This window comes from Aptenodytes patagonicus, chromosome 3 (assembly GCF_965638725.1).
Source record: "Aptenodytes patagonicus chromosome 3, bAptPat1.pri.cur, whole genome shotgun sequence".
NCBI lineage: Eukaryota > Metazoa > Chordata > Aves > Sphenisciformes > Spheniscidae > Aptenodytes > Aptenodytes patagonicus.
Window position 1 is genome coordinate 29763023 of NC_134951.1, and position 18003 is coordinate 29781025.

Genomic DNA, 18003 nt, shown 5'->3' on the forward strand with positions numbered 1-18003 from the left:
AGTATTACAGATCTTTTTAAAGCAAGAGAGAAATGCCAACAGTGAAACAGAACATACCAAAGTTTAAACAACCCAACCTGAGTTTTGCTATCCCCAGTCCCAGACTTGCCCCTCCTTCCTACAGAGACAGAGGCTATGCAGCGAGCCCCAAGTACCCTAAGGAAGCAGTAATCAGGCATCTAGTCCAAAGAAAACATTTATGTGATACCTTTCCTATCACTGACAACAATTTAGTCCAGTCCCTGAACCACAAGGCTGTATTTTTTGTGGGTAGTCATGTCAAGCTGAATTTTCTGTCTAATAGATCTGTTTCCTACAGAGCCAAAGTCTACAGCATTAAAAGGTCTGCACGGGCCAGATAACCCTATATATTTTAAACTTTTATAGCTTACATGATTGTGAGAACATTCTTGAATAACTGTGATTTATTTAATACTTAACTCTAAGAATTAGCTCTTTTTCAGAGACAGCAATCACACAGTAATTATAGATGTTCCCATTTCAATAATGACGTCAAAGGGAGGCAACTTTGCTACATAATTGTTCAAAATCTTGCAGGAAAAGAAGGTTGTTGCAATTGATATTTAAATAGATATTTACTACCTGAACTGAAAAATACAAAAAAGTTTTACCTGAAATGAAATATACAATTTCAGAGGGATCATATATATAAGTCTTGATTCTTGGTGTATTACTTAAGATTTATACCAGAGTAAATCTAATGAATGCAATGCACTTAAAGCTTAAAATGGTGATCTTCAAATATTTAATATTCAAATAATGTTGGTATGGAACAAAGCATACCTACATCATCTGACAGAGATGGCATATAATATTTTAAAAATTAAGTGTATATGAAATACTATTGGATATTTTCTTATTAAAAAGTCAGAAGGAATCACTATTTATCAAGAAGGCTGCAGCTAACAATAATTTTATTCATTTTTGTTCCCAGGCAATGCTGAGATAAATTTGTCTTGCTGCTTTGTAAGTTAAGTTCATTACAACCTCCTAGAGAACTCAAATATAGTTTTTGAGATAAAGTTGAACTGTTAGTTATATTAACAAATATCGTACGATTTCTCATATTCCTGTTCAGTCACAAACAAGATGTGAAATATGTCAAACATTTCGGATAAAATATACTGGGCATTTTATTGCCATTATCACAGTAAAGGCTTTGCCTTTGAATTCTTGGAGGTGCTACTAACAAAGAAGCATTTTTCTCCCTGAATAAGTAGCTTGATTCAACATGATTTCTAAATCATCTGAGATAATGTGACTTTCTTTCCTCCATCAAAATGCTTTAGAAATACTGCCAATGAATTACTACATGAATCAAGAAAAGAAAATATGCCAGCCAGCAACTGAGCTGACCACGAATCAGGAAACAACACTCTTCTCCCACAGCAAACAGCTCTTCTGTGCTACCTCAGATTTAGCAAACAGTTGCCTAATTATTTACTGTCACAGCCAGAGACGTGGTCAGCAGACAGAATCTGGAGATGTACAAATATCCTGGTTTCAACTGTTAAAGCATCAAGGTACTTGGTATTGCACGGTATTCAAGATCCGCAGCCTACTTTGGCTGCGGAAAAGGATGAAGAGTAAAATGTCACTTTTCTACATTTAAAAAGGACTGCTTTTCTCTCCCTCAATCAAATGGCCCGAATGCCTTAATGATGCGGCATCATATGATCCCAAGCCTTCCAAGACAGGCAATGAATTTTGTACAGCTGACTCTTCTAGTTACAGTACTCAACAGCTGGGGCATAGATAATTTGGCACCCTGATAATGCCCTAGATGTGTAAGAGCACGTTCTGCAAACCATAAAAAGGGAAAAAAGAACTATTCGCATTACAATTTTTGATTGGATCTTGCCCTGAAAATATAAAGTCAACATGGTTTGCATTTGATTAAGAAAATTACTAAAGGCGATGTTTACTAAACTGAGAAATTCAGAGAAATGGCACTCCCTCTTCAAAGCCTATATTGTAGCAATTCTTTTCTGATTAGATCAGCTCCCATAGCAAGTCATCAGAACAACAATCGCTGTAGTGAAGTCATACTACTGGGACTCGGATGGGAAATCATGACCGGCTTGGAAACACATTTTAAAAAATAATGTGTTTTCCAGGTTTCCAATATATCTTAATTAAAACAAGTCCGAATCGTTACCTTTGCTCCCAATGGCTGAATAAAGTATACCTTGAGCAGCAAAACACAGCATAGCAATATACTGAATATGACACTGAAAACTAAGACAACAGAAACTGGATCCTTCCGAACAATTTCGTAATTTGGCTGTCACTGAAAATAGCATGCGAATGGAGCCGATGTTACCCCCACAGTATGATATAGTCAAGTATTTTCAGAATGTGCTTTATTTCTAAGAGAGATGTGAATTAGTTTTAGGAATTTATTTTAATTAAAATCCCTTTGTCCCTCAACACTTAAAAAACAAATCTTTCAGTCCTTATGCAGATAAAACTCTCACTGAAATAGGGGAAGTTAGGCCTAATATCCTTCCCAGGTTTTTAAGCAAGTAGACAAACTGGTATGAGAATGAACCTTATTAAACCTGACTCTAGCACAAATCAAAGGTAATCTAAAGCAGAACAGCAGTGCTTTGGGTAAGAACCAGAACAGAAAAACAAATTTTCTCAGTGTTTTCTTTATTTACAAAGTAAACAGTCTACCTGCTTTAGAAATTTGCAAAAATCAGTTCAGCTACATATAAAGTAATTGATGACTTCAAAAGTACATCTCTATTCCATTCTCTCCTATTTTTTTAAGATGATCTATTACAAACCGTAATTATTTCTCAACTAAAATACACTAATGCATTTCAGTACAGAAATAGTGCACATGCTCCATAGCTGCATTGACACAATGGGCAACAGACACAAAGGAGTCATTAGTCAATACTGTTAATGACACACGAAACGGCAAGTGACACAGGTATAAAGCAGACTCGGACCTGACAAGTTCTCATGTCAAAATAACCGTCTGTAGGGGTTTTATTTTTCAAAATATTACCACTAACAACCCAGATCAAATAAAATCAATTGTCAGTATCTTCAAATCAAGCTGTCTTAAACTATGCCACTCCCATTCCCATCAGGGGAAACCATTTAACCAAAACCTTTAGAACTGACTGGAAACATACAGCTGAAAAATTGTAACCCTTCAAAATAAAAATTTCAGATGTAAGATCTAGCCTACCTTTTCCCCAAACATTACAAAAGGACTCAGCACCGCAAATGTCAGCATATGCTGTGATATGCCGTAAAAACTATTTCTGGGATGAAGATTCAATCTGAGCAGTTAACTCCATCCCTTTCGCACTTGAATTAAAATCAGACCCGTAACACTTTTGATAAGCATTTTCAGATCCAGTATTAGCAAATTTACTGAAAACCAATAATTAATCACGTCTCCCAAACCACCTCATCCACCCCGATAAATTTAAGAAAGCAATGTCATTTACATTCCTAGCAATATAAATTTAGCTGTGTGCATCTTTGTTATGATAAAAGCCTTTTTCCTTATTTTTCTGTATTCGATGAAAAAACTCAGGTGCTACACGAAATAAGATCATTCTTTGCCCGACCACACAGAAAAAAAAAACCAACACAAAATAAAAAGGTCAAAATAAACTGAAGCTTTAAATACAAATGCACGTCGAGACGTAAATCACCGTGTCCGCATTTCACTCGAAAAAGAGACTTCTAAACGCAAGAAAGTGCGTTTCACCCACTAGTGAGGGAGAGACGGTATTTTTATTTATGGCAGAAGCCACCGACGCCCGCTCCTCCCAGCCAGGCACCACGCAGGGCCTCGGGGCCATCGATCTCCCCTCACGCCGGCGGCGGGGACGGGCGCACCTGGCCGCCCCCCGCGGCGCCCCCGCCAGCGCCGAAGCCTCCCGCGTCCGCAGCCGCCACGCCCGGCGGGGCAAGCGGCAGCCCGGGCGGGTGCGGCGGCCCCGCTGCGGGGAGGGCTGCCCTACCTTTGTATCTCTCCAAGACATCTTCGTAGGCTTGCAGGTACTCCTGCTCCTCGGCGTAGAAGTACGCGCCGGGGGAGAGGTAGCCAGCCATGGCCGGGGGCTATCCCTGCCCGCTTCCCTGCGCGGCTCCGGGCAGCCAGAAGCCTCGGGGACGGCACAAGAAAAAACCCAACGACTAGCGGCAGGGAGGGCGGAGGGAGGGCGCTGCCAGCCCGGCCGAGGAAACGCCCCCGCCGGCCGCTCGGGTTTCGGTAGCCGCCCCTCGGAGCGCGGAGGGGGGCGGCCCCAGCCCGGCGGCGGCCGCCGCCTCCCCGCCGCAGCCCCCCGGCTCCAGCCCCATCGCCGAGGCACCGCCTGCGGGGCCGCCGAGCTCTGCCTCCGCGGCTCGGGCCCCGAGCCGCCTCCCGCCCGCCCCCCATGTTTCTGCCCCGGCCTCCCCCCGGGACGAGGAGGGTGGCGGCCGCCGGGGCGGGGACACCGTCGCCCTGCGGCGCTGGCGCTGAAGGGCCGCAGCACGGTGGACACGGCCCCGTGCGTCCAGGGACCCCGCGGGCAGCCCCCAGCGTCGGCAACTGGCCGGTGCGGGACCCCCGCTACCCCGGCGGCGGGGCGGGGCGGGGCGGGACAGGCGCGGCCGCAACCCCGGCCCCGCCGCAGGTGCCACCGCCGCTCACCCGCCCCCGGCCGCGTACCCACCGCGCCTGCGCCCCGCGGGCCGCCACCGCCTCCCGGCCCTGACCCCGGCGCCGGGCCCGCCCCCGAGCGGTCCCTCCTGCTCTGCCCCCGGCCCGGAGGGGCGCGGCGCCGGGCCCCCGCGCCGCGCACCCTGCCTCCGGGGGGCAGCGGCGAGCCCCAAGGGCGGCCGGGCCGGCTCCGCAACCCCCCCCTGCGGCTGCATTCAGCGGCTGGCGAGAGCCCCGGCTTCGCAGAGCACCCTCTGCCACCGCGTCCTCCGCTGCCCCCAATAACGCCGTTAAGATGCGTTACCCTGGGAAATGGTGTCCCGGGGGGGGGCCCACGGAGGCACACACGAAAGGGTGGGGGGAAACAGCGGTGTCCCCGGGGAGCACCGAGGACAGACGCATCTTCCTGGGATTCATTTACGGTTTCCAGCTTTCGCCGGGGAGAAGCAGACCTCCGCCCTATTTTCGACATCATTTGTCGCCGGGCCGCGGACCAGCACCCGCCCGCGCCTCCGGCACAGCGGCCGGCTCCGTCCCGGTCCCCGTCCCCCCCCCCCGAGCGCAGCCCCGGCCTCGCACGGACAAAGACCGGCGCCTCGCCCTGCGCAACCCGCGGAGCAGCATCGGCCGCCCCAACCGCGGCCTCTCCCCGCGCTTCGGGCGGCCCGGCGCCGCTTCCACCCAGGGAGGCGCGGTGCTCCCTCGGCCTCCCGGCCGAAACGCTGGCACCAGCCGAAACGGCAAACGCCGCTGCCGCAGCCCCCGCGCCGCTAATGCGTTTTGGTATGAAAGTTTAATGGGCGCACCTGCGCGTATTTCGGCTTGCTTTCCCACACGCATCAATTCACCCGGCCGCAAAACGCGGCCAAAGAGCTTAGTCACCACCCGGGGGGGGCCGCGTTTAGAAAGCCAAAGGACGGGGGTCCCTCTGCCCCCCACCCGCCCCCTCTCCATCAGCCCCCGGCCGCGCCTTACCGGCGATGCGCAACACGGCCCTCTCGGCGGGGTCCAGCACGGAGCCGCCCTGGATCTTCCGCTTGGACCGCTCGTGTTTGGGCAGGTTCCAGGGCAGCGTGTCCCCCGGCGCCGGCGACACCGTCCCCGACCTCTGGCTGAAGTCCTCCTCGTCGGAGAAATCGGCGGAGGACGACATGGAGCATCGGTAGGACGCGTTGCCGGAGCTCTGCACGGGGAGACAGACAGACAGGGAGGGCGCGTGGGGAGCGGCTCGGGACGCGGCGCCTCCGGTACGACCGGCGGGTACCCGCCCCGCGTGGCGTGGAAAAGCATCTCAAGGGAAAATGAGGGTCGGGGAGAGGGACGCCGCTCACCATTGCCGTGAATTTAGGGGGGAAAGAAGGGGTGCGTGTGCGGAGCGCCGGGGGTGGTCCTCCAAAAAATAGCCGGTCTTCAGTGGGAATGCATTTGGAGGGATGTATGGGGAGAGCCGTGGCTTGCGGCTGGGCATCCAGCTCGCAAATGAGCCTCCCACTTCTCCAACAATAAACCCAGCAGCAGCAACAACCGAAAAAAAAAAAACCTTCCGGGCTACAAATCGATAGCGTTTGGCTCCCCCGCCAGGACGAGGGAAAGATTTGCCATCACCGAGCTGCTGGTGAAATCGTTCACGTAAATCCGTCTCTGGGAAAGACCCACGCCCGCAGGCAGCCCACGCCGGGCCGCGGGCTCTTTGTTACAGCCCGCCGGGCCCCCTCCTCCTGCCCTGCTTTCCCGAGAAGAGCCCAGCGCGGCTGGCTGGCGGGGAGGGAAGGGAGGGAGGGAGGGAGGGAGAGAGGAAGGGAAGAAGGAAGGAAGGAAGAAAGGAGGAAATATGATTTCTCAGAGCAGCCCCTTTGGGCCGCCGGGCACGACAGGCGGCTTTTGGTCACACTTTGCCAAGACGGCTTCGCCAAACAAACGGCTCATGTCGGCTTGTGGACTGTATCCACGTTCAGACTGCCCAGCTACCCAAAAAAAGAGCGCTTCCAGAAACGTAAATAAGCACTGATGCAGTGCAGGGATAGGGCTGCTGCCATTTCTGGCTTCCCTGTTTAGGGTGAAGTGGGAAACCTGAACGATAACGTTTCAACACCATGTTGAGAATTTAGGATACAACGTTACACAGAGGTTATCAGGACACGATGGGGGGCAAGGTGGTGTTTCTCTTCCTCTGCATTTTCCGATTGGAGAGGCTCGTGGTTTCTCCAGGGCACCTGACTAGAAAACGACGGGTTTGATTTGTCATTTCATGTGGGAGCTACTGTATCAGTCTTTCAAAAGTGTAACGTGATGCTGGTCCAGGTATGATGTTAATTTTTAGGGGTATGCTATTCTCAACCTGGAGAGGTGTAGTATACTTTGTTATGCAGAGACAGCCCTCATTCAGCCCATCTAGATTCCAGATTTTTTTATACTTAAACAACTGTTATTTTAGGCTTGTCTTGTAGCCCCCCCTTTTTTTTTTTTTTCTTTACTTACAGAAGAAATTTGTACTGTGACTGAGATCTGATAAAATTTATTGTTGCTGTCTGAACCTTTTTACTGTCAGTTCCCATGGGGTGGACAAGTGAATCGTTATTATTACATTGTGGGGTATTTTACCCATTTTAAAACTCAAAACCTGCATAATCCAGAGTAACAACATGATGCATGCTTTGCTATGCATAAAACTGCCAATAATATACAGCTAAATAATCCGCTAAATAAGAGGGGACCACTTATTAGCGGTTGCTCCTCCTGACCTCATTCACTTTTATCCCAATCCTCTTTTCTCCTTCTACAGTACTTCATGGTGAAGTTCGAAAGGGAAGAGAGGGAGGGAATAAATACATAAAACCAATTAACTGAATTCTTGTTCACTGTATTGTGATGTGGAAAGAGCAAGAGGTAAGTGCGGAAAAACAGAAACATGAGATGTCTGATCCCAGCTCTCATTGCCCTCGTAATTAGTTCTAGTGCCGGGAATATTTCGCTGCCAGTTTATATAATAAGCTAAAACTCTCTGTAGGATCTTATAAAGCAGGATGGTCACATACAGGTGTCTTCCTGATGGGAGCTGGAAGTGCACAGCTTGCTGCAGGGTAGAGAGGGCACTTTGCTGTACCAGGTGGGGCTAACAGGGCTCCTGATGTGCTTAGTCAGGGATTAGGTTTCTTGTGGCCTGTCCTTAGCGCCAGATTTTGCCATAAAAGAGAAAGTGTTCCCTTTAATCCTAGCACTGAACATCCTGCTTCGGGCCTGTATCTTCTATTGGCTGCTCAGCGACCCTCAATATCTTTAGATCGCACAGACCCATGGAGACAGATTTTGCCTTTCAATTTCCTCACCTTCTTCATTTCTAGTTTATAATATGAAAATTAGAAAGAGCCCAGACACAGTATTGTGAGGGTGCTATAGCGATAGTTTGTTAGTATTTATGTGGCAGCTTGGAATACGCAAGGACAAAGTACAATAGCAGTTGTTATTGAAGCTTTGAAGAAAGATCTCCCAACTCTCAGATTTATCTTTGAAAGTACGCTATAATTTTTATCCAGTAGGGTTTCCTTTTCTCAAAAGAGGCCTTAATAGCCCATTCTTATTTTTTATAATAACAACTCCTTCTATAGTTCCTCCTACCCTTAGAAACCAAAAGCACTGTTGAGTGATCGTTCCATATACACCACTGAACATATTCTCCATACTCTCTATTGAGATGTCAATTTTAGGGAAAAGGAGACTGTCCTTCTGGTCAGCTGTGCTACAATACTGGAAGATAAGCTATGTGAGAAGACCCCACGCCCATATTTTTGAGAAATCAAACTGAACAGGCAATCGTAGAGCAATCTTTGGCATCTAATGTGTATTACAACTAGCTATCCTCTTTTAAGTTGTCCTTCTACCTTACTTAATGCATGCATTAACAAAATGAATTAACAAAACCCACATTAGCTTACTAACTCTTCAGGAATCACGTTATCTCATTTTCAGAACAAGGTAGGAAGCTCAGAAAGGAATTTTTCATAATAGCAGAATTTAGCAAACTTGCATCTAAGAAATGCCAATTTTAACGTAATTACAGTCTACTTTTTTATTCTGCGTGGAGATACTTCTGAGTAATGTGTACACAGAGCTATTGAGCACATAAGTATTTTTAAGAATCTCAACTTTGCTGTTCCAAAGACATTTATAATGAACTGAACAACTGCTTTGCTTGAGTAAATTAATAGCTTTGATAAGAAGTTTGTAATTGTTCTCCTTTGTAGTTTGTTCTCTCTCTTGTGCAGCCACTGTTCACAACATGCTTACCACTCACCCCACTGGATGGATTGTTTCTAGGAAACACATTTTCCATGCCATAGTTGTAAGTCCCAAATAAGCATTCCATGATTACAGCAACATATTAACCTGTTTAAAAAATACAAAATAATGCAGAACATCTGTACTATCCTGAAAAGGGTTCCTGGCCAATTAGGACAGCATGTGAAAAAAAATCGGTTCTATTCTGTTAAAATCAAAATATGTAAAGCACTTCTGTTATTTTTCCATAAAGCACTTTGCTGTATGCAAGTGAAAAAACGTAACTGTTAATAATATACAACACTTCTTTGGGTTACGTGAGTGAAGTGTCTTTTATATCCACTAAAATATTGATCAGACACATCCTTACTTAGCCTGCTCTGGGACTTAGCGAGGGTCAGGGCTTGACCCTTCTTAGCTTGAAGGCCCATAAGGTCACAGCCCAGATGCTATAGCTGCTTATTCTATGCCTCCGATTATGCATTCCTTCTGCTCATTAGCCTAAAGACTTATCTGTAGCCTCTATTGTTGATCAGCGGGAACTGTTGAATTTGCATAGAAGTTATGCATATAACAGCTTGTGCATTGAAGCCTGTTGGTCATACATAAGCAAATCTAAGCGGAGTTTTGTCTGCATTTGAAGTACAGGATTAAACTTAATGCATCGTTTCACCGTCAGTACCACAGGGGGGTGCAAACTGCACACAGAGTCCTCACCGCTGTGTCTCGGGAGGCAAAGTGCTCAGGACAAGCATTTAGGAGGCCAAAACTCATTTCTGCCAATGTCTACAGTTGTCTCTGTAATCAGGTGATTTGCAGCAACCGTCTGAGAGTCAGGCTTGCTACTGTGCTATAAAAGTGAGCTGGTTTCCAGTAATGGGCATGATTTCAAAGAAGTATTTCGTACACTTCTTGTAAGAGGAATTTGGCCAAGTACCAAGGCATGATTTCCTTTGAGGGGGGAAAGAAGGACTGTTTGTCATAGGTGAGACACTGCAGAAGATTAGGTGGAAACTGGGTGGGAGACAGTGTAGCTGGAAAACGGTATAAGGTAACGCACAACACCATATATCAGATAAGCCATCCCTAAAAAGGATCTGATACCCTCAAAAACACCAGTGGGTTTTGCACTGTCATTCCTCAAGGCGGAAGCATTAGCAGAGGTCAGGTTTTAAACTCAGCCAAGCAATCCAGCTGGCAAAAGCTGCAAAGAGGCTGATACCGAATTATTGTCATATTGCAAAAATTCCCCAACTTTATGAGACATCGGAGATTGTGCTGGCCGACGGAATTCTAGTCAAATATCTTGCACTTTCATATCTTATCTTTGAGAAGACTTTCCACTGCAGTGAGTCCTTTCACGCTGGTTTTTGGAAGCTCTTGGGAATTACAGGTCAACAATGACTGAAATTTAATTTTCAGTTTAGTTACGAGTTATTTATATTTCACTTATACTAAACTGTCCCAGAATTCTGTTTTTTTTCCTTCGTCATGTTCATTGTGGGCAATGGATAAATATGAACAGAAATGAAGTGTTTGAATCATGGTTTTACTGAGTGCGTTTTAACAAAATACCTCCTAATTTAGAGTAATTTAGAATATCAGTTGAATGTAACATGCTATTTTTGTCCTCTAACATCCCAGATTGAATGATACTGAAGTGGATCAACTTTTAAAGTAAAATAACTTAATAAATTTCAGACAAAATCTAGGGCAACGGAATGTTCCCATTAGTAAATCTTTACTACTTTAACCTGATTAGATGATAATGCAATGCAGAATACAAAACATCCAATGTATGTAATCAGGCTACGCAAGTCCCTTGGGACTGCATGTTGTCAGAAATGATCAAAATCCAAAACAGACACACAAATGAAAGTACAAACGAGGGCAATGTAAAACCAACTATGCTTAAGCTTAAAAAAAAAAAAAAAATCCACCAGTGGAGACACAGCCATATTAAATGAATATTTTTCTCTGGTTCTGTGCCAGTCATTTAAGAGGACATCCGTACTTGAAAGTGCCTACATTACCAGGATATACAAACATAACTACAGATTTTCTGAGTTTGTATTTAATGTTATAAAGAAATAAGCAGAAAGCTGGAAGGCAAATACACTAAATCTGAAACTCCTGAACATCAAGGGTCCAATTCTATGTTAAACTACCTTTGCGAACAGTTAGGCTTTTCAAACATCAAGACAAATTATTGCTTTGTAGAGAGAATTTACATTCTTTCTTTCTAAAGGTAGGAGAAGATGGAAATAAGCATTCAGTGTTTATTCTATCACATGCATTTTGAGCCTGTAATTGTATTTATACAAGGAAATACTGATGCTTTCATAGGTTTTTGAAATGAGATGGGATCTTTTCTGGATGCTAGTAGGTCAATCTCTACCATTACCCCACTTTGAAAATAACCTTATGGAGGCAACTCTCATGAAAGAAATAGGTTATTTGAGGACATTAAATTCAAAATGCATAAAGGGCTAGAGCCACGTATGTACTTGGACATTGCAATACAGTTTTGTAACATCAAACTATGTTTACTGGATAAACATCTACTTATACACCTAAAACTGACGTGATGCAAAACTGAGTTTTTGGTAGGAACTAAGTAGTCAGAAAAACCTGGTCACCCAGGATGATGCAGCATCTCATTCTTCAGGGACATAAGACACCCCCAAACCTTCTCCTGAAATTGGTCCTCAGTCATCCTTTCATAACATCAGAGAGCACTAGTTTCTTTTGAACCATAGAAGAAGTGAACCAGCTGTTTGCCTTTTCCTTATTGTCTTAAGAAGCTTGAAACCTAGCCTCAAACCCTCATCTCCCAGCAGCCAGCTGGAGACTATTCTGCAACAACCTCCTGGTTGTGGAAGTGGTGCAGGTTAAAAAAAGAGTTCAAGATTTCTTGGTGTGGAATGAGGAGGAGGAAGAGGGAGCGTAGCACTCTGTGTCAGAGCACGCAAGGCTCTGGCGGTGAGAAGGAGGTGCTGGGTTCTGATCCCTGCTCCGATGACTGCTTATACCTTCTGCTTTAAGTAGTAATTGGGTAAAGTATTGAAGTAGTCCCTGGATGAGACATGTGCAATGGAGATACACCAAATTTCAAGTACTTACTGGTCTGAAGTGATACCATCTTCTAGTAGCTAAAAAAAATAAATTAGTTAATATTACGCTACAACAAGTAGAGTTTCTGTTTCATTTACTTCATGTATCAGTGATCTCTTTCAGGAGCAGAAAGCTGAGAGATGCTCCACATTTGTAACTCCCTGTTAACTGTGAGATGAGATGAGGGATCAGATACTGTCAAGATAATCTCCACAGATCTCAGCAATTTCCACCAAGGAAGATAGCCATCAAAGAGAAAAATAAGGCGTTTAAAGTATGTTGCTGTGCAAGGAAAACCTGCTCGTTGTTTTTTCTTTTTCAAATTAATACATTGAAAAGCAAGGCATACTTTATTCAGTGTAACCAAGACCTGTATATAAGTGGGGCCAAATAACATTCAGCTTAAACTAGCCACGTTGTGCCAAAGCCATCAGTTCTCTTGAAAAGCTGCTTAGTAAAAGTGTGCTAAGAAAAATGTGGATTCTTTTTGAATGTCACTTGAAAATTAATAATATCATCAACATGACAGCCCTGATGTGTTACATATTTAATCCATTCCTTTATTCCTCACCTATTTCCTCTATTTAGTTTTTCAATATGAATTGCAGGATTTAATCTTGAAATAGCTTACCTACATTATAGAAGCCGACAGAAAGGTACTGAAGGTTTTGCAGATGGGAAGGTAATATTTTGAGCTCCGAGTATCTGGGAAGCTACAGCATGGGGAATAGGTATTTTAGTTGAGTTTTATGCTAAAACCATCAGCAAGATATAAGTGCTACTTCCATTATAATTAGCATTATCTTGTTCCAAAATCAATGCTTCATAGATATTAATACCTCAAATGTCAGGATTTCATGGTCTCAAAATTGTGAATTATTTCTGTAAAAGAAATGCATATACCTTAGATGATTGCTGTATATAACTGTTGCAAAAAAACCTTCCCATTACCTAAAAATGAATTTTGTATTAATTTTTAATTGCAGCTATCTTGCATCCATTCAGATCCCCCTGGTCTGCCAGACACAAAAGAGAATAACATGACAGAACAACTAAAGTTTGAGGAAGGCACACAGAGTTTTATCTGCTTACTACACCTACAAGGCCAACCATGTAACAGAGGAAGAGTCTGGAATAAGAAATAATCTAGCTTCAAATACTTTCCTCAGCCTTCTAAACTTCTCCTTGTAGATTGTATTCTATTATATATATGTTTTAATAGCAAACCAAATTACTCCTGCCATAAAAAGTTCATCGGAGTATGAAAACACTCTGGACAGCAAAGAGCAAATTAAAGTTCTAAGTAGTTCTTGAATCTCTGATGGGCACAGATTGTTTTCAAGAAAAAAATAAAAGGAGGACTTAGAAGAATTTTTTAAAATGACATAATGAAAATCTAAAACAGTGGGTTTGATATTCTGCTTTTAGTAACAACTGTTAACATTCCTGACTGATGTTTCCCTCCTTATAGAATTAAACATTCATTTGTTCTTTTCAAACTGTTTCAATCCCATGTTTTAAAACAAAGTTTCAAGACTTGATCCAGCAATCAATCGACATTTAACTATTTGAAAATACAGGTTCTTATAATTGCACAACACTAGTAATACTGTTAATAATGAAGTTATCAGACTGTTTTCTCTTATAAAATCCATTTTAAGTTGCCTTATCTTATGTTTGGTTGAAAATATTCCCTGCCCAAGGTTGAATTTTCTTGAAAATTTTTAGTCAAAGGCTGACTCAGAAGCCTGAGAGCAAGATGATGAAAATATGCAGTAGTTATTTGTCAACACTAAAAAAAATACCCCAGTGATCTTTTTTGAGAAGACTCTGGGCTTTGGGATGGATACTTCAAATATGAACATCCTTTAAGCTAGACATAGGCCGTTTGCCATCTTTGTTAAAAATCTGTCTATATTTGTCAGAGTGCTAAGTCTTTGATATATAAATATAATCTGCTATCCTTGGCATCAGGGAGTATAAAGTAAAGCTTTTAAAGTTTGGGTTTGATCTCACTGCTCTTGACTAGAAAGCTTCTCCAGAACCTACTGCTCTCTTGATTACAAGTAATCTTCCTCTAATTGACGCCTGAAACTTATTCCTGGTCTTTTTTTTTTTTTTTGCGACAACAGCGTTCATTTCCTTAAATACCTTTTTTGCTTCCCTGATGCGCTCACAGCCTGCATTGTACCTCCTCTCAGCCTTTTTTGTTTTTGCTGAGCAAGTCAACTTCTTTTAATCTCCCCTCATCTCTAGTAGTCCTTCTTTGCAAAGTTAAATAGTTTGATTTAACTATTCCTAGGGCCCAGGTGACTACCAATGTGATTTTACCAGATTTATTTTTTTTAAACAAGGCCATGTTTGAATTTATCATCTAAAATGTCTTCAGTATATCAACTAAAATCTCTTCAGATTGGCACCCACTAAACAAAGCCTCTCAACTCTCTCAGGGGTCTCACAGCTGCCAGACCAACACCCCACCATCGCAGAATGACCAAGCAAATTCCACCCTCGCAGCTCTTACCTCCGCTCTCAGGACACCTACCATCCCTGCCGAGGAGCTGAGCAGGATCCTTCCAGCTTGGAGATACAGAGGCAAAACTAATCTTTCCATCTAATAGTTACCTGCTGTGGTTGCAGGCTGATGGCAGTGCAGGCAAGAGGCATGGAGAGCAGGGGAGGGCAGGCACCAGACCTCACAGGCAGGAGACCGTTTCTTTTATGCTCTCTGTGACTCGCTCGGCTGTGCTTAGCCAGCCAGAGGAAGAAGCCGTACAATCTGAATGTAGAGAGGACAAACACCGGAACCGGCGCACTGGAGGGAAAGGGCTGGAGAAATACACTGGGACTGACAGCCTGAGGGACAAACACACAGACCGGCAGAGTCTGGGAGCTGCAGCTGAAAAGTGTTCAAGGGAACAGCAGACTCCATGGATAAAGATGGAGGATAAAGAGGAGAAACAGACCTGCAAGGAAACAGCTGGGAGTAGTAACTGTCAATGCTGGAGACAGCAGATCAGGGGAGAGCTAAGAATCTGACATGCTGGCATGAAACTGGTATTGCCTCAGCAAAAGGCTTTGAACAAGGTACTCTGACGAACAAGGAGGGTAGGAACTGTGTGTGAGAAGGTCTCCAAGAAGAGAGACGAGAGCCAAGGAAGGTACGCATGGAGTATGCAACCAGAGGCCACAGGGAGACACAGAAATCAAAGAGACTGGTTGAACAAGTGCCTCAGAGCAATAAGATGACTGACCAGGTGAGCCTGGGAAGAGTTGTGCAAGGGGTGTGACATGGAGGAGTGATGCAAGGACTGACAAAGTGAGAGGAGAAGGGCTGAGGTCAGTAGAGGGGTGAGGACTGGGCAGCGAGGAAGGAGCCAGCAGTGGGGCAGAGGCAGGTCAGGAGCAGGCTGGAGGAGACAGGGCAGAAAGCCACGCTTGGGAACAATGAGCACAAGAAAGCACATCCCCCTAAGGAGCCTGGTAGGAAATGGAAATTTCACCCCAACTCTGGGCCTTAGCAAATATCTGAGAGTTCCTCTACAAAAAAAATACCTCTTCCCCTGTGTTACTGATTCATATGGAGGAATACAAATATCATCAGTGTCTCCCTGAAATCCTATAGCAGAATTTTCTGTGTTGTAGTTCAAGTGTCAAAACCTGCTGATGAGCCACACAATGGAGCTTTGTTTTTAAGTTTACTTTTATAACAACAGTAGGAAATTAAACACAAAGTTCTTGTTAAAATACTTTTCTTAAGGGTGCAAAGTCAAGCACTAAAACGTTACCAAATCGCAGATCCAAGGTTCACCATGCAATCTTAGTTCAGCCTGTTTATTTGTACATCATGATGCAGTCATAATGATGTGATCATATACTATTACATCCCCGGTGTCTTGCTCTTATTTAGTGCAAATGATGGGTGATATTCACTCCATAAAGAGTTGTTCAATATTTTGTTTTGTCATCCTCTGTTCAATGGGCAGCCCCAGAACTTCACTTGTTTCATGCTATTCAAATGCTGGTGTGAAGAAGAAATTATTATTTCAGAGACTGTTTTGTGGTGCAGTAGTATCTGACTGCTTCATGAATCCTAATGATCTTTCCCATTACACAAGATGCAAACTGAAACCAGGAGGTCAATTTTGATATCTAGGTCAAATTGAGATGCCAGGGATCTGATTTTTAAGAGTTACTAGAATTACGTATCGGTAATACTCAGACCACAGCACAGACAGAGTTCAGTGGTGAATGGCAGCTTGAGAACTTTTATAAACCCAGCTACATGTTTTGAGTCAGGCATTTAGAAAATGGAAGATAAAAAATGTTTTAACACAGTTGTTCAGCACGTTCACAATGACCTTGTGCCCACCCTTCAATCTCCAAGGCAGCGCTCACTGCTTTTTAAAGAAATAAGAGATTCTCTCTCTTCCTGCAATCTCCTATTTTATTCATTTACACACTTTACAACTTCTGCAGCAGAACTCCTACACATAAGAGTCATCCTAAGAGCACTTCCATCCTACGATGAATACAGAGTACATCCTGTGAAAAAACAGTATGCCATCATACAATTAAAGTCTATATGACAATGCAGATGCATAATCGACTGAATTAAAGCTGCATGTATAACCTTAATTCCAGCATTTCCTAACATTTGAATACTTGCCTTTGCCAAACTATTCTTTTAACATAATACCCATGTGCAATGTTATATATAAATATGAATGGATATGGGAGTCCCTTGCTATATAAAGATGTACTGTTTATGTGCCACAGTAGGATGTTACACAATACAACTCTGAAGACTGACTCCTGTGGCAGCAAAGGAAAAGGAAACATCTGCATTTAGACTCTATAATTACTACGCATCTATGAGACAATTACTGGTCATTTTAAGTTGTGCAAACAACACCATCATAACAAAATCAGAGCTGATTGATTCATTTTTTTTTAACCTGCCTTCAGCTACTGCACAGAATTTACTATTTATGATTACTTACATGAAATGTTTTTTCATACAATTAAGACCGCTAGCACATTTTAGGAGCTTGGGTTTATATTACTACCTCTCAAGGAAGGACACTGAGATTTTAAAAAAGAGAAATTCTGAACAGTTAAAAATTTAATTTCTCAGTGAGGCTATGCTGCATACATGTAGTATAATTTTATCAATGAACACAAAATCCCAGTTGATACAAATCATGGGAAAATGACAGTGGCAAAAAAAAAAAAAAGTATTAGACATTTTTCAAGCCAGAGTTTTACAGCTCTATTTCTTTGATACAACAGTTGAAGAATATTTTATCTCATTCACTTCTAATTTTGTAGCAAGTTAGCTTCAGCTCCAAGGACCAATATGATGCAAAGTCAGGTTTATCATGAAGCTATTGCAATCTGAACAAAAATGTAATCCACAGTTTAGAAATGGCAAACCACCATACTGGCAAGTGATGTCAAAGGTGTTTATTTGATACTAAGCGCTATTTTTACATCAAAAAGAGTGTAATTGGCTATGCTGCTTGCTTTTTTCCCCCCAAGATTAGCTATGCTGCTTTCTTTTTTCTGAGCTCCTAAAAGAGAATAGAAGTCAAAGTCACATCCTACAACAAAGATTGCTGTCTTAGCTTCATGCTGATGGTGAACTTTGACCCTCTTTCAACACTTTAGATCAAACAGAGTCAGGCTGGTTTAAGCTCTCATCCCATTTTCAGTAAATAAGCATTTGCCCTGGGAATGAAAATTGATACAGACAAAATAAAAATTGTATGGAATCAGCTTAACTATCAAGACAAAACCTGTTATATTAGAGGGCTTTGCCCACAGGTGTAGGATGATTTGAAAATGTGTATAGAAAAATAACATAGATTTGATGCTATTTGCAACCACACAAGCATAAATCTAAGTAAATACACTCA

At 43.4% G+C, this 18003-nt stretch overlaps 1 protein-coding gene across 6 annotated transcripts in view; it reads right to left on the bottom strand.

The window, feature by feature from the left end:
• DST (dystonin) overlaps window positions 1-18003 on the bottom strand; it is a 315857-nt gene that overhangs the window by 276014 nt on the left and 21840 nt on the right. For 3 of the 6 annotated variants that reach the window (XM_076332968.1, XM_076332967.1, XM_076332966.1), the window contains exon 1: window positions 4014-4178. In XM_076332968.1, coding sequence (XP_076189083.1) covers window positions 4014-4104 — 91 coding nt within the window. In that variant the 5' untranslated portion in view covers window positions 4105-4178. Of the gene's footprint in view, window positions 1-4013; window positions 4179-5671; window positions 5880-18003 lie in introns of those variants that run through there. The other 3 variants (XM_076332973.1, XM_076332971.1, XM_076332965.1) reach the window with 2 other exon arrangements.